The sequence below is a fragment of the Zonotrichia leucophrys genome, chromosome 3, assembly GCF_028769735.1.
Source record: "Zonotrichia leucophrys gambelii isolate GWCS_2022_RI chromosome 3, RI_Zleu_2.0, whole genome shotgun sequence".
NCBI classification, from domain to species: domain Eukaryota; kingdom Metazoa; phylum Chordata; class Aves; order Passeriformes; family Passerellidae; genus Zonotrichia; species Zonotrichia leucophrys.
Window position 1 is genome coordinate 74,789,319 of NC_088172.1, and position 27,410 is coordinate 74,816,728.

At 40.2% G+C, this 27,410-nt stretch overlaps 1 protein-coding gene and 1 long non-coding RNA gene across 10 annotated transcripts in view; one reads left to right on the forward strand and one right to left on the reverse strand.

Annotated features, from left to right (window-relative positions):
• PLD5 (phospholipase D family member 5) overlaps window positions 1–10,420 on the forward strand; it is a 176,173-nt gene extending 165,753 nt beyond the window's left edge. For all 9 annotated transcript variants that reach the window (XM_064708840.1, XM_064708839.1, XM_064708844.1 and 6 more), the window contains one exon: window positions 846–10,420. In XM_064708840.1, coding sequence (XP_064564910.1) covers window positions 846–1,081 — 236 coding nt within the window. In that variant the 3' untranslated portion in view covers window positions 1,082–10,420. The remainder of the gene's footprint in view (window positions 1–845) is intronic.
• An 8,239-nt stretch (window positions 10,421–18,659) lies between these two features.
• LOC135444959 (uncharacterized) lies at window positions 18,660–24,609 on the reverse strand. Its single transcript, XR_010439382.1, has 3 exons — window positions 24,398–24,609; window positions 19,579–19,697; window positions 18,660–19,428 (listed from the first exon to the last, which is right to left on the reverse strand). It is a non-coding gene; the product is annotated as an uncharacterized LOC135444959 (long non-coding RNA).
• Window positions 24,610–27,410: the final 2,801 nt, after the last annotated feature.

The following is a 27,410-nucleotide window of genomic DNA, read 5'->3' on the forward strand; positions in this document are numbered from 1 at the left end:
TCATCCTCATCATCCAAAGCCTTACTCCATTTATTATAATGCTATTTCAGACACCCTCCTAACATTAGGTATGTATCCAACTGGTATTTTGGGTTAAAAGTGTATTTAAGTAAAATTGCTGTGTGGCACCTCACAAAAGGTTTTTTGTTTTTTTTTTTTTTTACTTGAAAGTATAGGAAAAATTGTCCCTTGTGATGAGGTTTCAATTTACCATCCCTGATAACTTTAAAATTCTTAATCTTTCCTGCTGAAGTAAGAGCCTTGTTTGTCCAAAATACTGCATGTGTTTTAAGTGTATAATTTAAAATACTTACATTTTACTGAAATACAAAAAAGTAGCTGAAGCACTTGATTTACCTGTTTTCCATTAGTCCAATTAACCTTTTTGCCCTGCTAGTCCCAGGATTCAAAGTGCTTATCTGTTACCTTAGATTTCCACAAAGATTGTAATAACTGGCATAAACCAGTAAAATTGATTTTTCTTTCCTCAAATAGTATCTGTCAACAGGTAAGTTGTAAAATATCTACTGGTTTGGAACTCTGAATTGTTTGTACAGGAAAAAAAATATTCATTTTTAGCACTGAAAAGGCCAGTAAGAAAAGTGAATGGAGTAATAATGTAATAGATGTAAAAAGAAGAGCAAATTGGTTTTGAATAGAAGAACCTGTTTTCACTTCTGTTAAAACTTCCAGAAAAAGTCTTCACTACACGTGGTATGTATCGGAGCTTTTTTCCATCTCTGTAGTAGTGTTTCATTCTGGATTGCCTTTAGGGAGATTGGATTTTTATTTGGTTCTTTTTTTAATGTTAGAAACTCACTGTTTATTCCTGCCTTTGCTTGCAGGTAATTTTGATTGGGTAGGAAATGCTTTTACGCAGAATGCCGGAGCTGGCCTTGTTATCAACCAAGCAGACGCGGGGAACAGCACAAGCATCATTAAGCAACTCAAGGCTGTTTTTGAAAGGGACTGGTATTCACACTATGCCAAAAGTTTACAACCAACAAAAATCCCAAACTGCTTTAACCACAAACTCAATAAAGGAACTTCAAATAAGACTTCCATGAGCAATGTGAATTAGAAAGACTATTTTACCGTTTAGTATGGCAACGAAGAATTATGTTGGGGTGTAGCCTTCTTTCATATTTACAGACAAAAGACTTAAAGAAAAAGCAAAAAAAAAAAAGAAGTTTGGTTTTGGGGGGTGTTTTTAGGAAAAAGCACACTTATATTAAATCTGTCTAACCTATATTCTCTATATGGATTATTTAAGACTTTCAAATTTGTTACTTCTGACACTGAATGTCATTTCCGCTTCCATGTAAATTTTAATGTTCCACATTTGAATTTATCAGCATGTGTCAATGTTTCTGTTTTAGGATTTTCCCCAATTGCCAACCTGGCTAGAGCAAACCTTGGGGCAAAATGAAGATTCGAGCTATGAAATTACATTCTAAGATCAGTTATTATTGACTTGCAGATAGATGTTAGGTGTACTGTAATAGAAAATGTAAAGGAGTTAGCAAAGTTTCACCCATATAAAAAATTCCCTTCAAATAACTACCCTGTCATAAAGATGCTTACTGGTTTTGAGCATTTACTTTGAGTATCACTATTCCATGTCTTCTAACGAGCCTTAAAATACATTGGAGTTACAGGACTGGTAATTCTTTCATCTCCTAACAGTATGAGAAATTTTTGAGGGGTTGGAGTTTGCCTCATAAAGTTTGTCATATTCCCTAAAGCCTCTCAGATTTTTTATCAAAGTACTGTGGACTCCTTTCAACAGAACAGTTATTTCCAATGACGTGCATTTCACCTAACAGTGAAAATCTCTGGGTTAATAGCTAAAACCTAGAACTGATTTTTTTTCATGTTTTTGTAATCGGAAGAAAATTTCTTCCACACATTAAAGATTTATCATGTGTCAGTCAGCAGATACATGATGACTCATTACTAAACCAATGCACATCTCAAAATCAAATACTGCTTTTTAGAAAGTATTTAGAAAGGCCAAGGGTGCAAAATCATGCAATAATTGTAGTAAAATGATCATAGAATAATGTTGTTGCTTTTTACACCTGAAGAATTTGCTTTCCTAATTTCTACTTTAAAAAGAAATAAAAATTGTGAAGTGACATTTTTTTGTTAAAATGTCATCCATATAGGTAAATACACCTGCATGGACAGAAAGTGATGCCTTCATTTAGACCACAGTTTTAGTTTCGTTTCAGTTGGTGTCAAAAGTGTGCCTCTACAGTCACAACCAAGTTGCACCAAGAAGCAACTGTTCTATAAAAGTATGAATTTGCTCTTTGAAGAAATACACACAAATGTTTGACAACAAATTTTTCTCCAATCAGAGATGTAATAGCATAGTTTCATAATAAAAATGTTTCACTACTATGCCTCTGCTTCCATTGAAGAAACACAGCCATGAAAGCAAACTGCATTCTGCATTTTGTTAAATATTCACAGAACCTTTTCCAAAATAATGACTTTTCTTCTCATCTCCTGAAGGCACACTTCAAAAGCAGAGGGCAAAAAGAGAACAAAAACCCAACCACATTCCAATGTATTAGTTTAATCTTATGAAGAAGTTAAAAACCCACCTTAACATTCAAAACATAGCTTACACTTATAAGGTAAAAAAATTCAAATTTATTTCACAGTGAGCACAACTTAGGGAATTCTAATAAATTAACATATGCTTCAGATTGTCAGCTAGAGATACCTCACAAGACTAATTATGACCCCAAAAGGCACACCTTTGACAAAGATTTTTGTTTATTTTGGAATTGCAAAGATTTACATCATCTTACTGAAAATAATGATAAATCAAAGTCAACTTTTACAGAAAATATTTTGCACAACTCCAATCGTCAATAACATTTTCTGATATTCAGATAAACACATGGCATGTATTAGTCTCACAGACACATAGAAAAGCATATTATCTGACACACTGATAAGAAACAAGTGTTTTAAAAGAAAAAGGTTTCCTGTGTTGCTATGAGGAAAGATCTTTGTGAGGAGAAATTTCTGGATTTTCTTCCTTCTGTATATAATTTAGAGTATGTACAGCATGTATGGGAGAGATTCCCAGAACTTAACTTACTTGTTGTGGATTTTTTGTTTTGTTTAAGAAATTAATATTAATCCAGATTAATTACTGATGAAAATTTCAGCTGAGTTGTACCACCAATAACTTTAGTTTTGTGAGTCAAAAACCCACAAAATGAACAAACAAAAAGCCCACCACATTTTTAAAATTGTACAACTATCTGATTGAGAGTTGTACAGTTTCTGAGGTCCCTGTGGATAGATGATCTTAAAGCTTGCGATAACCTTAATACCATGACCTTACATAAACCACAAAATAATTCATGCAAACAAAAAACCCCACTGCCTGGAGTTGTTAATTGTAGCACCTAATGGCAATAATACACAGTAATCAACCAATGGAGGAGATTTTCCCCCCTCCTGCATTATGGATACTGCAAATGTGTTAAGTTTTTTAAATGACATCTTGTATAAAAAAAAAGGAGGATCTGAGTGGAACACAAATTTGTCAGACAATAAAGCTAAGCTGTTTACAAAGCAGGATTTATTGATGAAATCAGACTGACCATTGACTGCTTTAGTATAACAAATGATTGTTAAAATGGCTTTACTGCACAGATCCTAGGAAAATGCAGATCATGACTACTAACAAGATCTGTTAGTGTTAGTTTGCAAATATTTTCTTATTGGCTAGATAAACAGATTCTTGGTGCTTCAATGACCTCCCTCAAAGAGCAGATACATAAAAGTATTTTTTAAAAGTGGCAGTATGTTTTGGTTTTATGAATGGAAGAATTTGGGTAGTTTTGAACAACTTTCAATGCAAAATACTGGCCAGCCATCCTAAAAATGGAATGGCAGACTTAAATTTCATTTGGTATAAAGAATGGATCAATACTGTAATAACTGTTTAGAATGGCGTCAGCTCCAAAGTAGTACACAAGGCCTTGACCTATTACATTAGCCAAAAGACAAAGTGCATCCTTGAACTTTAGCAAATAGGAAATTTAAAATACCAGATTATTTTTTGAAACTATATAAGGGGATTATTGCCAATTCTTTGGCCTGGGCAGCACTGTTGCTGTTTAACTAGATTTGCTAAAACCGCCTCAATTTTGGCTTCAGATCCTTCTGCCACTGTAATAAATGGAAGCAAATCCATTACAGTGATTTCACACTAGTTTAGCAGGGATCAGAATCTAAACTAGTTTTGTTTCGCTTCCAATCTCCTGAGTATCACCACTGCACAGGTTATTTCCTAGTTTAACAGGGGGTTAAATTCAGGGGGTTCTCACAGACCTCACAGGCATAACCCAAAAGATGCACTTTCTCTAGGCCCTTCTAACTGGTATTGGTAACTCTGTCATATTAAAGGCAATTTCCTAAACAGAACAGTTTTATTCTTAAAGAATATAGACTGCAATTGTTGTTTGCTGCAAACATTTACTAGTGCCTTATTCATACAAGCTTTTGTTTAACTGTTCCTCACCTGAAGTCCTGCTAAAGATCCTGTATCTAGTACTGAGGCATAGAGCAAACTTCCTAAGTAAGAAGACATTGTGATGTTTACAGTTTAGTACCTAAAACTAGAGCCACAAAAAGACAAAAACTGACTGCAAGATGTTGGTCCAAACCACAAGCACATCTAAACTGGAGCATTTTTACTCAATCCCAGTTAAAGAACTAAATTTCATAATTTACTCCTGGCTTCTTTATCCAGGAGTTGAATTATTCTGGCTTGCCAAGTTATAAAATCTGAATTCTCCCAATATGTGGCTGCTATGAAAACCATAATCACAGAAATTCCTGTAAGCACAGGTTGAAGTTCAAATATGACACAGTGGCTTTCCAGATCTTGCATGTTAAGTCTCAAGTTGTTTTGGGCCAGCTACTTTTTCTACCTGAAGCATGAACTAGGATCCACAACTACTCTCACCTCTTGTTTGAAGACCAGAAAGGCATGGATTATGTGCTACAGCACAATGGCTATAGCTGTACCCTAACAGATTGAGGTTTTACCCTATGTAGGACCAGGTATTCCTCCCAGTAAATTCAGGCTGTGCTGGTGGTTTAGAAGAGAGCTTGAGAAACAAGTAGAAAAGCCTCCAAATGCTATTTTTATTTTTAAGACCTCCCTATTATTTGCTATACTACCAGTTACCTAAATTCTACTACTTTGTTGAGATTCATACACATAAAAACTGAAAAATTAGGTTCTGTTACCTTCAAGTTAACCCTAATCTAAGAAAAAATCCAGAAAATGTATAGGGTTTTTTGTGAGTTTAGCATGTACTTACTGGAAAGAGTGATGAGAATGCACTCTCATCAAGATGGTAAAAACATCAGTTGGCTCTTCCAGTTTTTCCATCTGAAGTTCTAAATGTCCCTGTCTTAGATGGTTATACACTTGACTCCTGAGAATGGCCTTATAGAGTGCACTAAGTTATCTTCAAACTTTCTGGTCTTCAAAATTAACTCTTCATTTTAATACAAATATTCTGACTAAATGTTTAGTATGTTTCCAGATGGCAATTTCTGGTGCTGTGTTTTTCTTCCACTCTTACCCTTTCTCTACCTACAGCTATCATACATTCATGATTTTTCAGTCATCATTATTCCAATGAAATCTATGTAAAGAAACCAGAATGAATCCTTGGTGTGTTTAAAATTCACAATGATGCCTCCCAAGCTGAAGGTACCGCTTCTAACACTGCTCCACTTCTAACACTGCAAGGTATAGCAGCTCAACTGATACTGTAGGAGATGGATTTTGTTAGCTGTAGTTTTTCACTTTAATTACTGCTGGATGTTATTTATGAATTTCTCAGTATTGAATCAGGTTGCTCTTGGATCATCACTTTGCACAAATGCCTTAGAAGCTTGCCAAACTAGCATGTAAAGAGACCTCATTCAAAATAGTTTAGACAAGAAAAGAACTTGTGCTTTACACTCTGAAGGGTGCTGAAGTTAATGGATAAACTCTGGTCCTATAATAAAGTGGAGATTTCTATTGTACCTCCTGTTTAGATTAATCCTGCATGGGCTTCCAAGAAAGTCTGTGAGAATTGTTTGTTTGAATTACCTTGCCATCAGGAATTTACAGAGAATCTGAAAGTAATCCAGCTGTATTGAGTGGTTCAACACAGTAATGTCAAGTGGGTTTTCATGAAAACACATTTGTATTATATATCCATACGATACAAACTGCATTAAAGTGCTAATGTCAGGTTTTCCCTACAGTTCAAAAACATGTAGGACAAAAATCAAGCTACAGCAGCCTATTTCTGAAAACTTTGTTAAAAATAGATTTTAAGAATGTAATTCAATTCTGGCTGCAAGTTATTCTGCTATAGTAATGTAGTCAGCTCTATTTTGTTCACAACAAATTCTACACTGCAATTTTACAGGAAGACTCAATAACTTTTTAACCCTGTAAAATAACCACAATCAATCTGCCTTTAAGAACAGGAAGAATGATGGCAAATTCAGGCTGCAGACTATAATATAGAATATAATAAAAATAGCTGTCAACTGCAGCATTCCAGAGGATGATTTTGTGCTAATTCATGTTGCATGGCCACAACCATGAACAATATGAATGACATGTATCACAGTGGTGCTGCATGAACACATGGTGGACATTGACTCTCATGCAGTAAAATCCATCCCTCTTGTAACAGCATAAAATGTAGTAAGAGTAGAGAGGAAGGGGCAAAAAGAGCCAGAGGCAAACTAACTTGGATCATCTTGAGTTAATGGACTGGATGCTGACATAAAAGCTCTGGACTGCATTTTTATTTTGTTCCTTTCTCTGCAAAATCCTGTGTTTCTTATGCATCCTCCTTGCTCATCTTTAAACGAGTGAACTCCCATGGTTGTTTTCAGAATGACGAAGGTACCTTTAAGAACTACAAACTTATGCTTAGCAGAAAGAAATCAGCATTAATTAAAGTCCATTGATTTCTGTCCAGCAGGTACCAAGTAGTAAAGCACTATTTGAAGTGGGACTCCTCCTTGGACATTAGAAGTTTCTAGTGTAATACAAGCAAAAATTGACAGCGTAGCACGCGCCTGCAAATTTCACATCACACGCGGCATTGCTTGTGATTTGTTTGTTCTCTCAATGTACAAATACAGTCATCAGACAGATACCATTCTGAACTGCTGATAAACTGGAGAAAACTAAGCACAAGTATCAGGCAATCCAACTTGACACACTCAAATGAGGTAAAGGAATCCTCCCAGAAGAGCTAACTGTATCAAGTTTATAAGTCACCTAGAAGCTAGAAAGATTTTCAAATGTAACTTTTAGGGACTTGATGGGGGTTTTAATGGGGAAGGAAGGTTTCTGTTAAGGATTAAAGGCATGCACTGTTATATGTAGTGTCTAAGCAAAACAGCATAAAAAATGTAAAATAAGAAGCTCTTCAAATGGAAGTATGTAGACCAACTTTTTGCTGACTGACCTGCTAACAAGTATTTTCTAGTAGATCTCAATCTAGCAGATCTCAATGTTCAATTACTTCACAATAATCTCTTTAAATTACTCTGCAAGTATTCCTTATTTGTATTTCTTCAAGTGACACTGTACCTATATTCAGTGTTTTACTTGAAACTTGACAAAAAAGCAGGATGCTTCTGGAAGCAAACAAAGAACACCAAAGCTGTTTCTTTCTAAAGGTCAGAGGACTTCCTCTCATCTAACTTGTCCTTTTATTATCTCCTACTTCTTCAGGCTGACATTTGTCATGGCTTGAGTAGAAAAGAAAATGAAGTATTTTTAGTCACCTGCTGTTTCTGAAAACTGCTGGCTGCTCAACATGTTCTTGCCCTTTGACAGATCCCTCATCTAATGAGATACTAGAAGTATAATAAAGGAGGCCAAGCACATAATTCCAGGTGCCTCACGTAATTCTTGACCTGGAAAGACACATATGCCAAATCTGGAAAAAGAGATGGATGGTGGGGGTGGGGAGAATGCTTGGCCAGCTTTAAATGAGGTAGAGGTTCTTCTGATGATATAAATACCTCTTCTGGTGAATTTGCTTTATTCTAGAATGAACCACTCTTTTCCACACAGCCAGATTTGCTGTGACTGAAACGTGTGGCCAACTTCAGCATGAAAAGGTGAGAGGCCAAATGTCCCTCATCTCTATGAATTGAACTAATTTCTTCACTATGTAAGAGAGGTGGAAGAAGCAGGTAACATTCCCTCTTCTGAGGGAGTAGGCCAGGTTGCTACTAGAAATAGAGCTGATAAGGTTTCTAAAAGAAGCAAAGATCTTGTGCATCTGACTTCTATTAATTCTCACAAGATGGTGCATCTCTACAGCTTTTGTACCAATTTCTTTGTGGCAAGCTGTCAGACTTCTCAGGAAAGCTCCGTTTCCTCCTTCTCCCTATGCTCAAGACAGTTGTGACATCTGCTTTTAACAATCTCCAGATTCTTCAAAGACATTTCTAAACTAGGCTGTAAGAATTTTCCCTGTGAAAAGGAAAAATGAAGTGCAGGTTCAGTGAGGAATCCAAAGAACCTAGTACAAATATTAAAATACATAAGAAATCAGGATCAAAACCACAAGGCATTCTCATTTTTGCCAACAAATGAGACTTGGGAAGGCAAACAAAAGGCTAATGCAGTACCTCAGATTAATGGGACTGGAATTTATAAACCAGAGCTCTTACTTTTATGGACAGTCCCCACATCTGAACTGCTGCTCTCAGTATGCAGAGATGCAGTGAAGAATCAGAGAACTGCTTTGATGTGCTGTACAAAGGTTTCAGCATTCAAAGTGTTATGTCCATTTCTCAATGTATACAGCTTAAAAGATAGGCTAAAAAATGGGATTATGTGTATATTTATACAGATCTGACTGCCAAATAATCATTGAAAACCAGTCACTTCTCTTAGCAGTTGTGTCTTCAGATGTCACCACAGAGATCTTACTAAATATGCCTGGAGAAAGGCAGAAAAGCAACATCTGTGGCAGCAAGTAAGCCAACCACAAAAAAGCTGCAAGCCTATTTTCCAAGTGCTGGTTGATACAATAAAAGCATTCAAGTGTCCCCATCCAGCTCAGATTCCAAATGTCCTTGTATCAGATTCCAAATACAGACTTGAGGCTCCTCACACACAGACTCAGAGACATGTCCTCAAAGGAAAAAGCAGTATCTTTGCTAGAAGAGCTTGGAACATCTCTAGCACAATTACTTGTTCCACTGCTGTCCTACTCTTAAATAAGGCTGACAGGAAATAGTACAGCTGTCTGGAAAGGGCCACATATCCTTTACTAGAAAATGCAAATATGCACACAAAGAGACTCAGAATAATGAGTTACCAAAGTGGACTCCTGGCTGCAGCACAGAGGGACATCAGTGTCACCCTTTCTGATAGCACACACCAAAGCCATCTGCTCACCTTGTCATTCGCACACTGCATGTGGGCCAAAGCTCACTTTTTAAAAAAAAACAAAGGGCAGTGTTTCTCTCTGAATGAAACATTCCAGAGAGGATTATACTTTTTTTTTCTTTTTAATAGAGAGAACAGCAATCACTGCCCTACTTTTCTTCCCTTTCCACACTCCACTTTGCAAATTAGCAAATGTTTCCACCATCTCTACCTCATCTTTTTCCTTTTCAAGCTATTTCCTGGACTCTGTTTCTGAATCCCTTGCTGCTGCTTTGTCTGCAAGGATGAATCCCTGCAACTTGCATTGTTGGTGCTGTAACATCCTACAAGGTTACTTCACTAGCTTTACCTGAAGTGCTCAGAAGGAGGAAGTGCATGCACACACTGTTTAAAGACACACAAATTACTATGTATGAAGACAAGGGAAGTCAGGGCAAAAGCAGAATGCAGGAATACCTGGACAGGGAAGGGGTCTAAAGTCATACTCCTCAGTCCGATTTCACCTTGGCACACCCAAAACCTGTATCAGGATCTAGAGCTCAATTTTGCAAATCTTGCACAACTAACACAAGCCTTGCCTCCAGGTATTCTGTTTGCTGTTGGCCTGGAGTCACTCTCCAGGTTAACCTGCCAAGCTAGGCAATAACAAGCGAGTCAAAACCACAGACAACTTCAAGCCACGTGACCTCACCTTTATCCTTCAGGTGGCATTTGGCCACAGAGGGGTCTAACCTAGGTACTTGTCATCTTGTGACAGTGAAGATGGTCCAAGCTCACCATCATATACAACACCACTGCATTCAAAAGAGCAAATGAAAAATATCAGCTGTCTGCAAATGTATTTTAAATCTCTACGTGTGACTTTGGCACTGCATTTTATTCCCCAACACAATCTAAAAATATCAGGAGTCCTGTGTAGAGTTTGCAGAGCAAAAAGGGTGTGTACTATATGTTTCCTACTATACCTCTTCTGATGGAATAAATATCAAATAGAAAAATCTGTCTAAACTTATTTTGAAAACTGCATGGCCAGCTTATGCAGTAGCTAGATATGTGGCAAGGTTACAGCATTACTCTCTAAGGAGAATACAATTAATATGTGTATATCTTTTGTTCAATTCAAGCACTGTGTAGTCTCCAAGTTCAGCTATGAGAAGTAGGGATCACTTCTCATTATCCTTCCTATTCCAAACCACAGTATTTATCACAGATGTGTACAATACAGCAGCATAGCTTAGGCCTGTTATATAGGTCAGTCTCTGCAATGCACATGAGAACATAGTTTGCCACTGCAAAGGAGAGTGGCTGCAAAATCTATTTTGGATAATCCAATTTATATTTGAGGAAATCAATGTGTGGTCATTTCTAGAACTGTGAATATAAGGCAACTGCTGCATGCTTGTATATTTGATAAGTTTTATTATACTATATCATTATATGAATGCCTATGCAGTGTAAATGCTTTAATATAAGATACTGAATGGTTTTTTTACACATTATTTTCTAAACAATGCTACATTTTACTGCATGTTTATTCACCCTTTTGTGTTGGTACAAAGTGCAAGCTGCAAGACACATGATTTTAATAACTTGCACAGCAGCTATTCAAATCCATTATAAAAAAACGTTCTTATGTAAAGACTTAATTTGGCAAGAAATGTGCTTCCTTTAGACAATGGGCTTGGTTCACAGCAATACCTGTGTACTTAATGTTTATTTATTAAAAAAAAAAAAGTACAGCATTATCCCTGAATCCATAAATGAGGCCATTGAGTCTGCTGAGAGCCACTGTGTTGGCATGCTTTTGTACTTTTGAAAATGTAAATCTGCATTTACTAGGAAAACAGATGACCTGTCCTGATGCAAGCTGTAATTGAAAAAATCCAATCCTGAGCAGCCACTGTCTTTGGTGCTGCAGGATGATAATGTAGCAATCTTTTTTTTTTTTTTCTTTAAACAACACTTAAAGTTCATACTCATGACCTTAATACAAATAATTCATGTTACTTGATTGTGAACTGGGCCCACTGTTTACAGCATTACTATTTCAAAACCAAAGTTCAATGCAATTAACAAAATTGATCAAATTTATTTGTTTGGAAGAAAAAAAGAGGAGACCAATTTTGCTGATGCTTTGGAGAGCTGGCTCAGAACAGAGTGCTGCTTCTGTACCAATGCATTTTAAATGTAAGGAAATCAGTGGCTGAAAGACTGATGGCTAAGACAGCATTGTCAGTGGTAATATACTGCTGGAAACTAAGTTACCAATGATATAGCATAAATCAAGGTAGTAATTCATTAATTTAAAGATATGTAAATACTGATTTTAATGCTGCAGTATCACAGAGATCATTTTTCACTGCTTTGATATCCAAGGATTCCTAGTACTACACAAACGTATTTTATCTGCTCCATTTTTTAGGTTCGGTATTTTCATTCAAAGCAAAGTAACTCCCATTTCTTTGTACTGCACTGAAATAAAGAATCTTGTTTCAGTACATAATGCTTTTCTTATTCTCTGTTTGTCTGTTTGTTTCTGTGAGCACGAGATCCCAGATATCAGCCCCTACTGTCCAGCTCCAGTCCTGTGTACAGACACACCCCAGAGGCAGAGCAGGTAACACTGACAGTGCACTGGTGCCTCCCTGCAGGGCTCTGCAGAGCCTGAGCAGCGCTGGCACTGGTGCCACACCACTGGGACTTCTGCCATGGGATCCTCTCTCCTAGTAGCTTTGCACTAAAGTTCTACTTGGAATCTGGGAAAGCAGGCATTACCCAGATTTCTCATTTCTCAGGAGACTCACAGAGTCATTGTGATTTTCTGTTGCCAGGACTGCTGTCACATTCTGTTATGACTACAGGAGTCCTAACCAAATGAACATAAATTCCCCTCTGATTTGCATCTAAAAAGCTGCTGGCAGGTTTAGAATTTACCAAATTCTAAATCATTTGCTCTATGGAGACTCATGTTCCAAGTAGTTTGGAAATAAGAACACTCAGCAGCAAAGAATACTCAAACAAAAAGGTGAAGACTGATAGGGGATGGGAGGAAGCTGAATTTCCCAAGATAAACACCAGCCCCAGTAGCTTATTCTTTTTTGAGAGCTGTTTCATGTTGCACCAGCGAGGCAGCTTTTGACTGCACAGGTCCCAGTGGGTGAGCTGCTGCCCTGTGACCCACAGAGTTTCAAATACAGCACCTGAACAGATTTCAGGTACAACAGGAGTGATGAGGGCAGAACAAGGAGAAGGAATCAATTCCCACGAAGAGAAGCTTTACCTTAATTCCCAAACTACTTATGTCCCTGTTTGTGGTTTTGGTTTTTTTTTTACAATATCAGAGCACCTCCCTTTCACATTTTCCTTGGTTTTTGCAAGACAATTCTTCTACTTCATTATTATTTTAGCACCCATTTTCATGAAAAATGAAGTATACACTTAACAAAAATATGCATTTAGGAACTAAATATTCTTTTCAGATATGCAGCTTCACAACAATCATATGAAGCAAGAAACAAAATATTAGTCCTGTTTACAGACAATTAGCAACTGTAATTGTTTGCCGTGCATTGTATCACTTATTAGCCTGCAAAATACGCAAAATTTAAATTCAGCTGCTGACATCTATTTTTATGTTAAATTTCCTTTCCAAATATGCATTTTCTCTGGCAATATGCTTGGAAATGTTCAGATGCATTCCATAAGAAGGCAAAACAAAATTTCAATCCCAGTAGCTGAAAAGAAATCAGCTGCAATGCCACAGCTACAGTGCAGGCCACTGCCCTGGACTGATTCACAGAGAAGGAAGGGATTTTATCCTATTCCCTGCCTTTGATCACAACAGGATTTGTGCTTGTGTGGAATGAGATGATCATGGTGAAATGGGTATGTCCCCTCTGCATTCAGAATCACATGCACTAGAAAGGCCACCTTTCAAGTAAAGCATTGCTATGATGTTTTTCATAGGATACATCTCTTTCCAACTTGATACCCCCTCCAAGACAGCGCATACATTTTATCAATTAAAGCAGAGCACTGATCCCAAAGATGTTGACATCTCCCAGAACTTTACAGTTTCCTACAAAAAAAGAAGCCCTTCCCACCCCTGATTATTTTTGAGTACCAATACTCATTTCTCATGGAGTGCCACATGTATTCCAGCAATGCTGCACTGAAAGAACCCAGCAAATGACAGCACCTGTACCCCAGTAGGAGCAACAGCAAATCAGCTGTGCTATGCTCTTGGACTTTGCTAACCCCTTTGGTACCAAGTGACAAAACAAAAAGTAGAAAAGCCATTTTCTTTCACATACATGTTTCTTAAGAGTATTGCCAAGGTTTAACCCCAGCCAGGAGCCGGGCCCCCCAAGCTGCTCACTCACTGCTCCATCAGCAGGGCCAGGGAGAGAATGGGAAGGGTAAAAGCTGGAGAACTCGTGGATTGAGATAAAGAGAGTTTAACAGGGAAAGCAAAAGACAAACACACAGGCAAAGCAAGACTGGGAACTCATTCACCATTTCCCATGGGCAGGCAGGTGTTCAGTCATCCCCAGGAGAGCAGGGCCCATCACAGGCGCCAGGGACTTGGGGAGACAAATGCCTTCACTGCAAATGTCTCCCCACTGTCCTCCTCCTTCCCCCAGTTTATATCCCGAGGAGGATTTCCTATGGGCTGGAATATCCCTTTGGTCAGCTGAGGCCCCAGTCCCAGCTGTGTCTGCTCCCAACATCCCATGCACACTCAAATTCCTTGCCAGCCATGGCAGCATGGAAAGCAGAAAAAGCCTCAGCTCTGTGCAAGCCCTGCTCAACAATAACAAAAACATCTCTGTTATCAGCCCTGTGTTCAGCACAAATCCAAAACATAGCTCCTGGGAAGAAAATGAACCCTACCCTGGCCACAGCCAGCACAAGCATGCTCTCTAAAGTAGCTGAAGTGCACAACACATTAGTATTGTGCTGAGACAGATTTTCCCTGGTTAAATAACTCCTGAACAGCCTATGCTTGTTGTCCCAGAACAAAACTCCAGCCCACTTAGAGAATTCTGCTAAATGTAACCCAGGTCTTGGAATTGTATTATAGACAGAAGAAAAATATTCAGAACAGGTGTTTGGGTCACTGTGAGAAATCTTCCAAATCACTTCATTCCTGCTGCCCCACAATCAATGGTAGAACAGTGTCATCAAAATGATGCACAGGAGGTCTGAAATCAGAGGGCAGAGAAATCATTGAACAGCAATAACCAACTTTTCAGGCTCCCATGTCTCAGTTTTTTTCCTCTGAACCAAGTCCTATTCTGAGACAGAGAAGGGATGTCTTTCTTCAAGCCTTGCACAGCCTGCAGTTTAAAACTCAGTCATGATGCTAGAGAACACAAAGATGAAAACACAAATCATGGCTCAGTACCAAAGAGTCATGTTCCAGTCCCTACCCTGTATCCTTTTTATGGATGTAGCCACTAATGAACCAATATGGCAGTAAGCCCTTAGGTAGATATTAGTGCTGGTGTAACACAATATTCCCAAAGACTGTGTTCAGCCTGCCAACAGCATGCCAACACATCCCCAGGCTCCCAGAAAGGTCATGTCTTCTACAGCAAAACCAGCTCAGTGAGTTCTGTTTTAAAGGCTCATTTAAAACCAAAAGATCAGCACATTCATTTCTGTTCATATTGATACAGAATTTAGAGTTGCAAATACTGAAAGCCTCAGGGACAGCCTTTTCAAAATGGGCCCTGGTTGTATTAGAACCACAGCAAATACTTTACAGATAACCAAAGCAGCAAAGTCTACATCCACTGGTTTTCAGACTAAGAATACTCTCCTGAACCCCTTTAATAAAAAAAATATATTCTCCTCTACAAGCAGAGGAAAGAGAGTAAGAGAGTGGTATCAGCTTAATGGAAAAAAAAAAAAAAAAAAAGAAAAAAAGGCAATATAGGCCTTTTTCATATAGGCAATGAAAATAGCATCCCAAGCTGTGGCTACCATTCTGAAAAGCCTGGTCCCCAGCTCTAAGTATCAAACTCTCAGCAGAATAATCTTTCAAAAACACCATGTTTTCAATCAGCTGACTTGGAGAAAAAAGTTGTTCTAACTCAGTACAGTGGATTCACCCATATCATGGGACACCCAAAATAGGCCGAGTGCTCCTTAGGTCTGTACATCAGTGCTTGCAAGGAAATGGTGCAGAAGAGTCAAAGTCTGCACCTCATCACTGATCCATACTCTGACCTAAGTGTACAGCAAAAGTCAGTTTCCACACTGAAGGGTGAAATTTATCTCAAGGCCTCACATTTTTTGCTGTTATGATGCCTTGTCAGAATCAATGCCTGCACAATGGTTATGGATATGTCTGATGGAGGGAGCTACTTGACATGCACCCTTCTTTCTGGTGACTTGATAAAAGTCAATCACGTAAGTAAAAAACCCTGCAAGTCACAGGGCAAGAAACGTGTTAAGTTCTAGTGAGTGAGTAATCCAAGAAAATAAGCTGAATTCTACACTGCACCATAGGTGCTTGGTGGAAGGCAGGATAACAAACAGGAAAGTGAAAAAAATAATAAAATCTGAGGAAAAAGCTGAAAAGCACTTTCAGGTATTCGCTCTGCCATGAAGTGTCAGTCCCAAAGTGCTTGGAGTCCTAAGCCTTCTCCAAGTCTGAAAGCTCCTTAACTAAAACAATTTGTAGAACAAGCCAAGTAAGAAACAGGCATCAATAGAAAACTACTTTTCAAGTATAACCTTACACGCAATGTAACAAAAGATAAAGTAGAGACGTAAAATTTTGATAAGCCAAAACCTTCAAAGGCTTCCATCCTTATCTACCTTTTAGCAGGCAAATGAAAAGTTCAGAACAGCTGCTAAATAGTATGTTTTACAGTAAAATGTTTTCAAATTATCTGTTTTTCCTGTGAGCTTTAGGTAAAAAATACATTAAAATAATATAAAAATAAAAGAACAAGGAACAAAAATGGAAATATTATGATCTTTAGTACTTAAAGTCTATATTGTCAGGAATTCACATTGCTGCTTCTGGCACACTGTGGCCAGACACATCACATTAATAATAAATGCCAGGACTGGAAGTTCAAACAAATTGGAACTTGTTCCATTGCCATTTCTATATAAAAGTTTTATTCATATATCCTATAGAACTGCTTATTTGCAATTCCAGTGAGTTTTGTTATCCTGTTTTGCATTTCATTAGGTTGATGACCTGGGAGAAGGGTTTACTATCATTATGGCTTCTGGAATGTCTACAGGAGTTGAACATGAATTATATTAACAGCAAAGAAATTAATGAGAGAATCAGGAGCTCCAATCTGGAAGTGAGAAGCATTAATTTAAGCTACTACCCAAGGGATTCCTCTTAATCTTCTGCCCACCTGATTCTCTGCACCTGCTGTACACAAAAGTCTCCTTTAGAATAAAACAGATTCTGCAACAAAACCAGGACTCAAAGAAGGAAGCACACAGATGCATCCTGAGATAAGTCAGCATTCCCACAGGACCTGTACAAGTTTACAAGCAATGAAGGAAATTCTCTGCAAGGACCAGAACGGTTTCACTTGCCAGAGTCAAGTATCCCCGATCAGTTTTGGATGGGGGGTCCAGAGTCCCCAGGTGTGGTGTCAAAGGGCCCAGGGGATCTGCTTGCAGCCTGGCCAGTGGCGACCAGAGCAGTTTGTGGGGCTAAATGCTCAGAGCCCCACCAGACACATTTCCCTCCAGGCAGAGGACAGATCATGCAGCCAGCAATGGCCTCTTCCAGAGGCAGAACCTCCTCCTCCCGCAGCAAAGGTGTCTGGTAACAATTTGAAACAATTGATGTATTCCTCACAAACTTAATATCCCTCTCTTTATCTCAATTAGTGTTATTTTTCCTCAAAACTGCATACAGGCTTCCTGACTCCACAGGCAATGTGCTGATAATTAGGCTGGCCTGATTTTATCGCTAGAAATTTGTAGCAAAAGAAATCAATTTAACATTTTAGCCCAGCTCTGAGGTCAAGCCAAAGATCTGTGGAGCACCTGTTGATCAAACTCAAGTCCCAGTTGCCCAATGACCTAAACACTGTGCACAGTGACTGCAAGCCCCAGTGGGACTGTGCATCCTCCTGCTGGATTGAGAATTCTTTGCTCTCAAGAGTAACACTTGAGAGATTGCCAAAGATCATCTCTGTCATAGCTCAAAGGAACAGCAGCTCACATCAGGAATTTGTGTGTTGGTCATCACTAGAGTACTCAGTGACCAAAGTCTGAATAAATTCACTGCACATCCTTTAATTTATCTGGGCTACGGTAGGTCATAAAAGACATGAGATCAGATCCCAGACAAAAAATTACTACATCTTAGAGTACCAGTGATTAAAGGTCTGACTGTAATTAGACAGAGGGAAACAGAGAGCAGGTTTTTACTGCTCATTTAGTCTCTTTCAAGAATACTTCAAGAAACTGTTGAAGTATTTTGAACTGTTTATTCTTTGAAATAACAAAAAGAAATGCTTGTACACTGTGAAAAGGGAATTATAAAATGGTATCATCAGAAAAATAAACAACTTTGTTGTAGCAGCAGTGTGTGCAAAGAATTTCCAAGATGTCATGGCTGATACTAACAGCTTTCTCTGGCATGCTGAAGTATTCAGGTACTCCCAGATGGCACAAAGATATTTTTACACACTTTTCTTTACCCTGGAACTAGCTAAAGTGTTTCATCCTATTTCAATCTCTCCTCAACTTGCCATAGCAAGGGGTACCAATTTTCTGCCAGGTGTCCTAGACTTATGCACAGCTAGTAAAGCTCTTTTCCTCAAATTTGCTGCTGTTCCCAGATGAGCAAACCTACAGGTCACCAGAATTACTTTGTACCTACAGAATCATGGGTGATGAGCAGAAAAAGTGCAAAGCCAATAAATCTATGAAGCATAAATGACCTAATGTACCATGAAGCTCTTAACAGGTCTTTTCCTTGGCTCTGTGGCAGAGAACTACCTCAGCTGTCACCAGAGCTTCAATACAAATCCTACAAGATCTGCTGAGACACTTTCAGTTTCCAGACACACATTGTCCTGCTCCAATGCTTCCCCTTCCTGAAACAACAATGGAAAATTATGGGGAATTTGACAAAAAGAAACCTGCCAATTTGAGGATTACATCACAATTAAACAGGCATCACATATTTTAATATTGCTTTGCTTTACACAAGGTCCAAACTTAGGCAAAGAAAAACATCTATTGTCAGCATTGTAAGGTACATTTCAGCTCTCATCCCAGCACACCTCCACTGGCCTGCCTTGGGGCTAGGGCCAGCACCAAAATGAACAGTGTCAGTAAATGCTGCTCCTCAACATTTAAAAACTGTTAGCTCCAGAGACAAAGAGAAGTAGCAATTAAGAAACAAAGGCATGCTCTGACTCAAGGTGATTTCTGATCACAGTTGCCACATAAGGGTACCAGGCAGAATGTGCCTACAAACAAAAAAATCTGGAGGTTAGTTCATGTAGCATCATTCTCCTGGGCCTTTGTATGTTTCCATGAAAGGGTGTTACCCTTTAATTTCATTTCAAACCCATTTAAAAACCAAATAAATTCCTAGAACAGGGATCACGTGCAAAAGGTCACAGCCCACGCTGGCGTCCCACCATGTGGGGGTGCTGAAATGGGGGGCAGGTGAGTCTAGCAGCTTCTAGGTATTTCCTGTCCAAAAATGCAGGTATTCTGAGAAATAGTTCTCAGAATAAATCTTCTTCATAGTTTCAAGCCAAATTAAAAAATAGGCAGGTGCCACCCTTCTGCCAAGCTGCTGAAAAATGGCCTTCACAGTGGAAGGGTTGAGTGGAAAATGAATGATTCTCCCAGCACAGTTATTTGCTGTGCAGAAGAGCCTGTGCAGTCCACTGGCCTGGGTACACATCACTGTAACAAAGAAATCCATGCTGGGGAAAGCTTGGTGTCTGAAATGTAAGGAAAGGAGAAACCTAATTAAAGCTGATCTTCCAAATGGCAGCAGTGCTTTCTGCTGGATGTCACAGGGCTCCCGTGCTCCTTCCATGCCCAGCAAGGGAACAGAGCAAAGCACAGCACGGTCACTTTGCCTTTCATACCTGGGTCTCTCTCAGTCTGGAGCTGCTCCCAGTCCTCTTGGAGAGGGACAGAACACTGTCATTTCTTTGTGGGATAGGTTCCTTTGTTTCTGGCAAAGATGTATTCGTATTTCATTTCTCTGGGAAAGAACAAAGACAGTTTCTCTGCAGGGTTTTAATTTTAGATCTTTTCAGTCCCCAGGCTTGCTCAGGCTATTGCTCTGGGCAACAAACTAGTCTATTGAAAAGAGTGCAATGAAAAGCTGGCATTGGTGAGGTCTGTTACAACAAGCAGGAGGCTCTGGAGGAATTTAACAAACATGAACAAAGCACAGGAAAAACACTGAAGGGAAAAAATCCTTTGCTGGCCAAGCTGACACCATATGTCATTTGCCCTTAAAAACCTATGGCCTGTGCAGACCTGTGCACAGGGGATAACATCATACCAAGTCTGGAGGCTGATTCAATAGGTTATCTAGGGCATTCTTCTTCTCCTTTGCAGGATTAAAAGTCCATTTAAATCACATGTGCCAAGTCAGCACTCACTACCCCTTCTTTTACCACAACAGCATCCAAACTAATCCCTGCTTATTCACACCCCTCAGTCTTGACTGAGACAATCTGAAACATTTAACAGAAACTAGAGTGAATTTATTTCATTAAGTAATTGCAGAAAGTTCAAACCGAGTTTGCAAACCCCTTTAATGATGCTAATCACCTTCTTATTTCTGTCTGTGTTTACTTGTTTTGCTTATCATTTAAATGCACAGAGTGCCTTGCCTCTAGGTGAAGCTCAAGCCTGCACAGAACATGCCTTAAACCAAAGAATGAGGCTGCAAAAATGATGAATCCTCACACATTGCTACTAAACTAGGTGCAACCTTTCAGTGCATTCACTGCAGCCCTCTGGGGACAGTTAGAGGATAGGGGGCTCAGTGCCAGTTTTACTCTATGCAAGAATCTCCACCAAGCTGGATGCCCTTTTTGCTATCCAAAGAAGGAAGTTCAGAAGCCCTGGACGTTTTTCTTTCATGCATATGTTTTGTCCTGCCTTGAAAATAGCTGAGTGTTAGAGTATTTGCAGAACTAACTTCAGATTGTGCCATTTTTAAATTTCAGAGCAAGATCACTCCAACTGCCTGAGCCAACTCATATTTCATCCTCCTCAAGCATCTGAAATGACTTTTCTATCTGGAATGTGTGTATGTCCTACAAGGGGCAAAACTAAGGCGCCTACCTTTATGCAATTTCGGGCTGGAGTTAACACATTAAAAGAAGAAAGCTGTTCATGAGATAGAAGAGTTTTCCCTTGGCAATAGATCTTCTCACTTAACCTTTTCTGCTTTTGTGCAGTGCTTCTGTTCACACAGATGCAGGGAGACCCACAGATGGTCACGGGGCTGCTGTGATACAGACCATAGCCAGCAGAAAAATTAGCTCTCAGAGAGTGTTCACTGCAAACCTGTGCTGTGTTATGTGTAACTCTCTGCAAATGACCCTTAATAGTCATGGAAATGAGTTCCATTTGGCATCAATCACAGAAGCTGCCAAGTGAGGGCCTCTAAAATGGGCCTGTTAGGGAAGAGAAATGCTGAGCTGTTGTACTTTTTTTTAGCACTCATAAAGTGGGACAGCTGCTGTTTAACAGTTAACTGCAGGAAATAAATGCCAAAAGTCATAGATGCTGCCGGTAAGGAAGGCTACTGCCCTGTGTCTGAGTAATTTCCATATCAGACCTGAACCACAATCAAAGGTTGGTATTTTTTGTAAACCATCTCTTAGTGACAGCTATCAGGTATGGCTGTTACTAAGAAGGTATAAAATGCATCACATTAAAATCCTCAAAAGTTGTCATTGAGCATTTCCAGCCAGGCACAGCAGTACAAAGGAAGCATGCTGTGTGCCATTTCAGATCCAATATAATCACCATGGCTGGAACCTCTGGAGTGAGAGCCCTTAAAGGATACACAACAAGCAGCTTATAATCCCTTACCATCCATCCTATGGCCATGGGAAGCTTCTGCTGCAGGTGCACAAACAGTGCTCCTTACTGCTTTCACTGCAAGTCAGCTCTGCGTGCTGCTGGGCATTGCCTCCCTGACCTTGGCCAACAATGAACAGAAAGCTGATTTATCACATATCAGCTCAGAGGTCCTGCTACAGCTGAGAGGCAGGAGCTGTGATTTAAATCCTTGTGAGCAAGGGCAAGAACAAGAGCCAGATCTCAGCTGCTTATGCCCTGAACATCAGGGTCCTGGACTCCAGTGTGAGGGAAGAGGCAGCACTACCCTCCCAGCAGCTTTAGCAGAAGCAGCAGGAGCACTGTTCCACAGGAAGACACGTGGGCACGTGGTGTGATCTGAGCATCCTTTCTAGACCAAACCTCTGAGGAGGAAGAGCACCTAGTTTGAGATGTTTCTAGATGTGCAGTAATGACTAAACTACTCCTCCCTAACAGACTCGGGCAGCTGAGGCAACAGGTTGCCTAAAACCATGCCTCCTCAGTAAAAAAACAAACAAAAAACCCCAAACAAACAAAAAAACAAAACAAAACAAAAAAAACCCACAACAAACCAAAAACAAAACAACAATAACAAAAAAAAAAAACAACCAGAAAAACCCCAAACAAACATTAACAAAACCCACAAAAACACACTTCCCCCCCCAGAAAAAACCTAACAAAAAGAACCAAAAAAACCAACAACTGCACTCAGGAGAATTTCTTCCAAGTGGGCTGTCATCAAACAAAGTATATATGAAGAAACCTCTCATGGGAACAGCTTGGGAAAGTTCCCGGTTTCACATCTGTCCTCATGCTACATGGCAGTTTTGTGTTAGGATAGGATTTGAACTCGGAGAACTCTGGCACTAGCATCTTACACTTCTAATCATATAAGAGATCTCAACTCAACCAGCAAATGTGTATCACAAACCAACATGCTTCCAGGATCATACCTTGGGGAATTGTGCTGAGTAAGAAATCCTACCAGCTAGTCAGAACATCAATTTCATGGACAAGTCTATCCTATCACTGTCTGTCCATTCTGCAGGAATGACAAATGCACTGTTTAATGCACCCTGGACTTAAAAGTGACACAGCAGTGAACCCAGAAAGTCTCAATTGCTCTTTAATGATACCACATCTCTGTTTTTCACCCCAGAGGGAAAAGCCTACAGCAGTAATAGCCAGTCTGAATGTAGCACAGGACATATATACACTGTCATATTCCATGGCAATGTGTGAGGCAGCAAGGAATGAAAAATCTCTAAAATTGCTTCTGTTATACCATATACAGCAGCTAACTGCAAATGTAATCTCTTTCACTCTGTGCTGACAAGGCTGTGAGGCAGCAGGTGTGTTCCAGCTCTGCTGGATTTGCATCCCAAGTTCATTTGTACTGCCTCCTCTGCCAGAGCAAGGCCCAGAAGATGGCATTATGTTACAAGGACACATTACCCTGGTGCCCCTTGCCTTCTCCTCTGCTCTACAAGTTCAGAGGGGAAATCTCTTTGCTTGGGCATATCCCTAGCTGCTTCTTGCTCCCATTGTTTTGCCAAGCCTAGCATCGAGCTGTGACATTTCAGCTGGGTGTAAATACAGAGGAGCAAAGCCAGAAAGAGATAGGAAAGTTTTATGTGACTTGCACCTTCCTTCTTTTAGCTCTGTTTCAAAATTGGTCACGTCCTTGTGCTGTTTGAGGCCAGAATAATCTTCATGTCAGCCCCAGCACAGTATACAACAGGCTGATAATAACTGTTGTCTGTTGATATTCTGTAGTGTCTTCTCTAAGAGCCAGATGCTAAGCAAGAGTAAACTCAATGCTGAAATGCCTTTGAATTCAGGTGCCATTGAGACACAAAAGGTTTAATCACAGGCAGGTACAGCAGCCCCTCAGAACTGGTGCAACTGCTAGCACTGATAGTTCATCCTCATCTGCCCTTCCCTTCATTTACCAATTCCCTGCTGATCCAGCTCTTTGTCTTCAGGACTTCTGCATGGCTGGCTTTGCTCCTGAGATCAGAAACCATCTCATGCAGATGAAGCAAAAGGCTTCTGTGATCCAAGCTAGAGAGGAGACAGCAGCACTCCTAGCTCAGGCCATGCTGCTGCCTGCTACTGACCACTCTGAACTGTGGTGCCCAAGCACCAGAAGCTGCACTGACCATTGTGAGAACCTGGTGGTGACTCCTGTGAGCAACCTGAACAACCCAGCAGTTGTTCAGGACCACACAAAGTCACAAGGAGCTGCCACTGTGAGATACAATTCCCTCATCCTTATTACACAGCTGGTGACCATGAAGGATCGAGCTCCCTAAGGACTGTAAAATCAGTGAGTAGAATGCATCAGCAAAAGACTGGAATAAACAGAATAATTTTAAAAGGCAGATATTTCACTGTAACCAAGCTGCTCAACTTTGGACATGCATGGAAGCAATGAGATCTGGTTAATTCTGGCTCACTAGATGGAGCTTCCTCAACATCCATTTTGCTTAGCACCCTGCTAGGTTGTTGTAAGGCCCCCAAAAACTTGCTCAATGAGGTTCTTACATTTTTTAATGTGCTCTGAGTTAGACGCAGGGGAGAAATACTGACAAGATCTTCTCAGGAGGTCAAAATAGCAAAAAACTTTACTGGCAACTTTAGAAAATCAGAGAACTTCAGCAAAAGGTTTGGAGCAGCATTCAATCAACATAAAACGTTTCACAAAGTATTAACTTAGTCCATTCAACTCAGTAAACTACAAGCCTGTCTGATTTTAAATGACTGAAAACTCTAAGAAGAAGGAATTAGAAGAAAGAGAAAGACAGAAACACTATAGAAAAGAAAAAGTATAGTTACCACTCCTAGTTCCAGCAGTGTTCAGCTCAGAGAAGCTTCAAGAGAAGGTAGGGCCAACACTGGTGCTTGCCTCATGCCTCAGCTTCAGTGTCCTTTGGCTTTCCTGGCCATTCCCTGGGGTGGGACTTGCTGCCCGTTCTGGGGCAGGGTGGGAGCTCCAGGGGCAGGAGTGGAGCATTGCCTGAGCGTGCCAGGGATTGGCAGCCACCAGAGCAAAGCCCCTCCTGCCCCTTTCCCTCACACCCACCCACCCGAGATGTTTAGAGCCAGCAATCTCCTCCAGCTGCAGGCCCAGCTGAATTAATGCCCCAAGTTCAATACTTATCTGATACATATTAAAACCTTCTAAGCACCAATAATTGTAAAATACTAAACAATCATAAGAACATAATTGAATTTACAGTAGAAGAAAACATGAATTTTAAATTTCAATCATGAGAGAAATTAACAAATTAACAAACTTTGAATTAACTGCTGCTTTTTCAATGGTTACATTCTCCTAGGAGCAGCCCACTTATCTTAGCACTACAGACTTGATTTTGGATAAAGAAAACATACATGCTCACATTACTTGCATGTCCATCACACAACTCTACTGTGTTTTTTAGCCTTCCTAAATATTAAAAAATACAGTGAATTTTTCTTCCATAGCTGAAGAAGTTCTACTACTTAACTTACAAAACTAAATGTAATAAAGATTAGTTCAGTGAGCCTCTGTTTAGGAAAATTAAACTTTCTGAGTTCTTTTATCTAGTAAAAATAAATAAATTGAAAAAGAAAATTATATTTCCTCCTCATCTTGGCTGTACCTTCTGCATTTATGATGTATACATCAAGATGTAATCACATAATTCAAGGACTTTAATCAGGAATAATTAGAAATAATTATATCAATTGTCAACAAGTTATTTGAATAATTGATTGCACATATAGGAGTGAGGCCCTTTGTAGAAGCAGATTGTAAATCAAACTTTTGCTTTATCTGATGAGAGGAGTTGGTTATTTTTTTTCACTTTTAGTTTTAGGCATTTTTTGCTACATCCAGCATTGCGATATGATGAATCTAGGACTGGTCTTCTGACCCAGAAATTTTCTCAGTATCTTAAAAAGCAGAAAGTCTCAGAAACCCAGAGACACAACAATTAAACTGAAATTAAAAAAAAAAAAAGGTAATAAAAAAGGTTTATTGCTTTGAGATAGATCTGGCTCTTTTTCTGCAAGCTCCTTCACTGGGGTTATTTGGGTACATTTTTCATCTTCAGTGTCTGTGACAGGCTGTGTCACTGGAGTATTTCCTAACTGATTAGCAAGTTCCCAAATCAATGCAAAAAAGATGGAGAGAGGGTTGATATTAAAACCTTCTCTCCCCTCTCCAGGCTGTAAGCAGGTGAGAAACACAACCTTCCCATTTGCAGCCTCCTTACCAGAAGGACAGTCACAGTAATTCTGTAGAGAAAACCCTGACATTTCTTTCCTCTCCCTTCTCCTCAAAGCAATTTTGGCAAAGTCATAAGGTCATGAGTGATTACAAGGGGACAGGTACCACGTGCTGCGAGGGAGGAGAGTTGCACCAAGCTTACAAAGGTTGTAACAAAGTGGTTTTCAAAAATCCTCAGCAATTCCCTGACACGTCTCCCTTTCTGATATGTGACAGATTGGACTGAGCTTTGAGCAGCACCAAAGGACGAAATTCAGTGTTTCAGGATGCAAGAAGAGGCAATGCTACAGGAAGGGTATTAGTTAGAGCAATTTGCAGCAGCTGAGAGGTGACAGACGCTCTGGTACAGTGGAGGGACAAGCCGCTCTTCCTTTGAGAAGGAGTTATGTACAGATAATTTTGCCCCACAATACATTCCTCCCTCCTACACGCACACACTTGTACATGATCCGAACACCTGGCACCCAGCCAAGGCCAAACCACTGCAGTCCTTTTTGGCTGTGAAACTTGGAGCAGTGTGTGCTTATGGTGTGGTGGTGCCGTGCACTGCAAGACCACGGGTGATGCTCTTCGGAGTCCCAGCCGTTCCTGCTCAGCTGCCAGACCCTGGCCAGGAGCCCATGGCCACAACAGAGACATCCAGGCACAGAGGAGCCTCCCCAGAGGGCTGGCCAGGCATCCCCATGGGGGCAGCTCCACACAGAGCGAGGCTGTGAGGGGTGGCAGAGCACTGGCACAGGCTGCCAAGGGAGCCCATGGGGGTCTCCCTCTCTGCAGATGTTTAGAACCCACCTGGATGGTTCTGTAATCCTACCAGATTGCCTTTTAGGGCCAGCACAGGTGTGCCCAGGGTTCATTACTCACCTCTGCCACAGGGCTTGTCTTTGCCCCCACTCCCAGCTGCTGCTGCTGTCAAGGGCTGCACTTCCAGCCTGGCACCTGTGCTCTGGCTCCTATGGCAATGAAAGCTCACAGCTTTGCTCCATTCCCCCAGCCCACACCAGCTGGGGAGGCTGGGATGTGACCCCAAACCATGGGCCTGAGGAGGGGTTCTGTCCCTCTGTGTCCCCATGGGCAGTGCAGAGGGGTGGAAGCTGCCAGGGAAGCAGGGGTGTCACACAGCAGGGCTGGGGCCAGCAGGAAATCCATGGAGAAAATCCCTGCTGGCCTGGGAGGGCCCTGTGCTTTCCACTGTTGGACACGGGATATCCAGGAAATTGCCACCATGGGCATGGCCTCTTCTCAAATTATTCTTGAGCTTCCCCTTCTGGCCACTGACAGAGGCAGGGACTGGGCTAGAAGGACCCATTTAATGTGTGTGATGCATTTGCATCCAAAATAAGGAAACCTGAAACATGAACTTTACTACTTTTGGTGGGTTTCTTAGGACACTTTGCTGTCTCCATCTATGGAGAAGACAGGGCAATTGTGAGCCTCAGTCATAAAAATTAAATTGTGAGACTGCTTCAGATAGAAAAGATTTCTATCCATGAAATCTAAGTAATAGGGGAATCTGTGCTGCCTAATTCCTAAGTCTGAGGTTCTGCTTTGCAGGCAGTGAGTTTTAAGGTGGAA